Source organism: Python bivittatus, unplaced genomic scaffold (genome assembly GCF_059951505.1).
Source record: "Python bivittatus isolate LINGU-HERP-01145 unplaced genomic scaffold, Pbiv_v1 ctg000980_np1212, whole genome shotgun sequence".
Classification (NCBI taxonomy): domain Eukaryota; kingdom Metazoa; phylum Chordata; class Lepidosauria; order Squamata; family Pythonidae; genus Python; species Python bivittatus.
This window is the reverse complement of record NW_028277125.1, coordinates 56,049,659-56,052,208: the sequence shown is the minus strand read 5'-3', so window position 1 is coordinate 56,052,208 and position 2,550 is coordinate 56,049,659. Positions and strand designations below refer to the sequence as shown.

Sequence of the window (2,550 nt, the reverse complement as noted above, 5' to 3'; positions counted from 1 at the left end):
GGGGAGAGGAGATGTTAGAAAGCCATACATTTTTTTTTCAGTCAATTTGTTAAAAGACTTAGCCAAGAGAACTGTACCAGTTTGCAGGAATAATGAGCTCTATCTTAAGAAAGTCAAATATCTTAATGTTCATGATTTTACAACATGTAACTGAACTCTAATTTTCTTTTAGAAAGCATAATATTTCATCAAGTACATTATGGAAATCAAAAGTAACTAACAAGGGGATCTTGTAGGCTTGAATATTCCTGAAAATATTCTTTTCATGCACATGTGCATACACGCATACACACAAACACAAAGAACTAAAAGAGGTTCCATTGGTCTGTCCTGCATTTCCTCCATACTGAATCTATCTGCCAAGTCTTCAGTACTGCTGGGTGTTGAAAACTGCCCTCTTCTGACATTTGGCTTTAAAACATTTATCTGTTGGGGGCCACAAGGGGTGGGGATGGGGTGGGGCTGAATTAAGCCATAGATTTGGGTCAAAATTAAGTGGGTCACCCATTTTTCTCTGACACTTCCTTTCTCCTGCTGAAACTCATTTCACTCTCCCTAACAGCAGACTGCATGGAAGGACAACAGCCTAAATGAGAGTGGGGGGTAGGTCTGAAATTAATCCCATGGTAATGTTAAATAGTATGAGGGCTGAAACTTGCTTTAAAATTTACTTGCTTTACCAATTTACTTGCTAAAAATCAGAAATCAGGGTGTGTGTTTGTGTATGTTAATTATATTATTGGAAAACTAGCAATTTGAAAATATTTTCCCTTTACCATTTTCTGACTCACAATTCTTTGTGGCCCTTCTTCTTTTGCTCTCCTAAAGAGAAAAACCAAACAGTAAAAAGAGTAACCAAATCATTAAAATAAAATGTGTGTGTGTGTTTTTGTGTGTGTACCTTTCCTGACATTGAAAATAAGTATTTTATAAGATGAGGTAGCAGATTTGGGGACTGTAAAGGTAAATGAGATACAAGTTAGAGATATTAATCCACAATTATAGTAAGTGGACCGTGCCCAAAGAACATACTTACAACTACTGTTTATTATCTTACAGGCCAAAATGCACGCATCCTTTGAAGGTTCTATCATCATTCCTACAAACACCAGTGCAGTAGCTCTCAACGCTGCTACAAATGGGACCAATATATTTTTCCAAGGTTTGCAGCTGGTGCAGAGACTCAAATTGCTGATCATCCTACTGTACACAGGTGTGGTCATTATTGGGATAGTAGGGAACTGCCTCCTGGTCCATGTCATTCTGCATGTCAAGAAGATGCACAATGTCACCAACTTCCTCATTGGGAACCTAGCCCTTTCAGATGTGGCAATGTGCACTACATGTGTCCCACTTACTCTCGCCTATGTTTTTGAGCCACGGGGCTGGATCTTTGGCAGCGCAATGTGCTATTTTGTCTACTTCATGCAGCCAGTCACTGTCTATGTTTCTATCTTCACCTTGGTCACCATTGCAGTTGACCGGTACATTGTCATTATACACCCTCTGCGACGCCGTGTCTCCCTTCAGCTGAGTGCTTACATGATTATCTTTATCTGGATTTTGTCCTGCTGCTTAGCATTGCCAGCTATGGCACACACCTACTATGTGGAGCTGGATCAGCAGAGAGTCATCCTGTGTGAGGAGTTCTGGGGGGAGCAAGAGCACCAAAGGCAAACCTATGCTTTGTGCCTGCTGCTCATTACTTATTTTTTTCCTTTGCTGGCCATCCTCATTTCCTATATTAAGATCTCTCTCAAACTAAAAAATAGGGTGATGCCCGGGAGTGTCACTAAAAACCAGGCAGACTGGGACAGAGCTCGGCGGAAGAGGACATTCTGCTTGTTGGTCATGGTAGTGGTGGTCTTTGGAGTTTGCTGGCTTCCCCTTCATGCCTTCAACTTTATTCGGGACGTTAACATAAATGCAATCGATGCTTATTATTTCAGCATTATCCAACTGGTTTGCCATTGGTTTGCTATGAGTTCCGCCTGCTATAACCCCTTTATATATGCCTGGCTCCATGATAGCTTTAGGGAAGAGCTTAAAAAATTACTTTCCTGGCCCAGGAGAGTAGCTCCTTCTGGGCAAAGTGTGACTGTAAGTGTTGTGATCTGATCCACAAGTGCACCTGGTCTTGTGACAGATAAGTGTCTCTACAGTTTAATGACTCCATGTTGAAAATAGCAGCATTTCTGTGTTGAAAATAACAGCCCAACCCTGCCTCTGTATAAAAACGACCACACAAGCTACCAGGAACATATGCATATGAAAACCTGGCAGAGAGAGCAACTGGGATTAAAATGCATTTTTAATAAAATTCATTTTTGGTATCAGTGATAGTCTGTGGCAGTAGGAATTGTTCTTTCCTTGATGTATAAAAACGTTCTGCTTCATTACAATGGTTGTGAATGTTTTACTGAAAATTTTGCAAATATTATACACAAGCAATGCTGCACAGCCTATAAAATTGTCTGTATTTCATACCACATGTTATAGCTCCTTCCTTTTCTGTAGGTCATTGAAATCTTTCCTGCTAAATCTTTCCAA

General features: G+C 40.3%; 1 protein-coding gene across 1 annotated transcript; it reads left to right on the top strand.

The window, feature by feature from the left end:
• Window positions 1–1,065: 1,065 nt before the first annotated feature.
• LOC103059079 (prolactin-releasing peptide receptor-like) lies at window positions 1,066–2,118 on the top strand. The gene has a single exon (XM_007426941.2). The coding sequence runs from the start codon at window positions 1,066–1,068 to the stop codon at window positions 2,116–2,118; it is 1,053 nt and encodes a 350-aa protein (XP_007427003.1).
• Window positions 2,119–2,550: the final 432 nt, after the last annotated feature.

Excerpts from the sequence above, each read along its gene's own strand:
- LOC103059079 (XM_007426941.2), top strand. The coding sequence starts at position 1,066 with ATGCACGCATCCTTTGAAGGTTCTATCATCATTCCTACAAACACCAGT.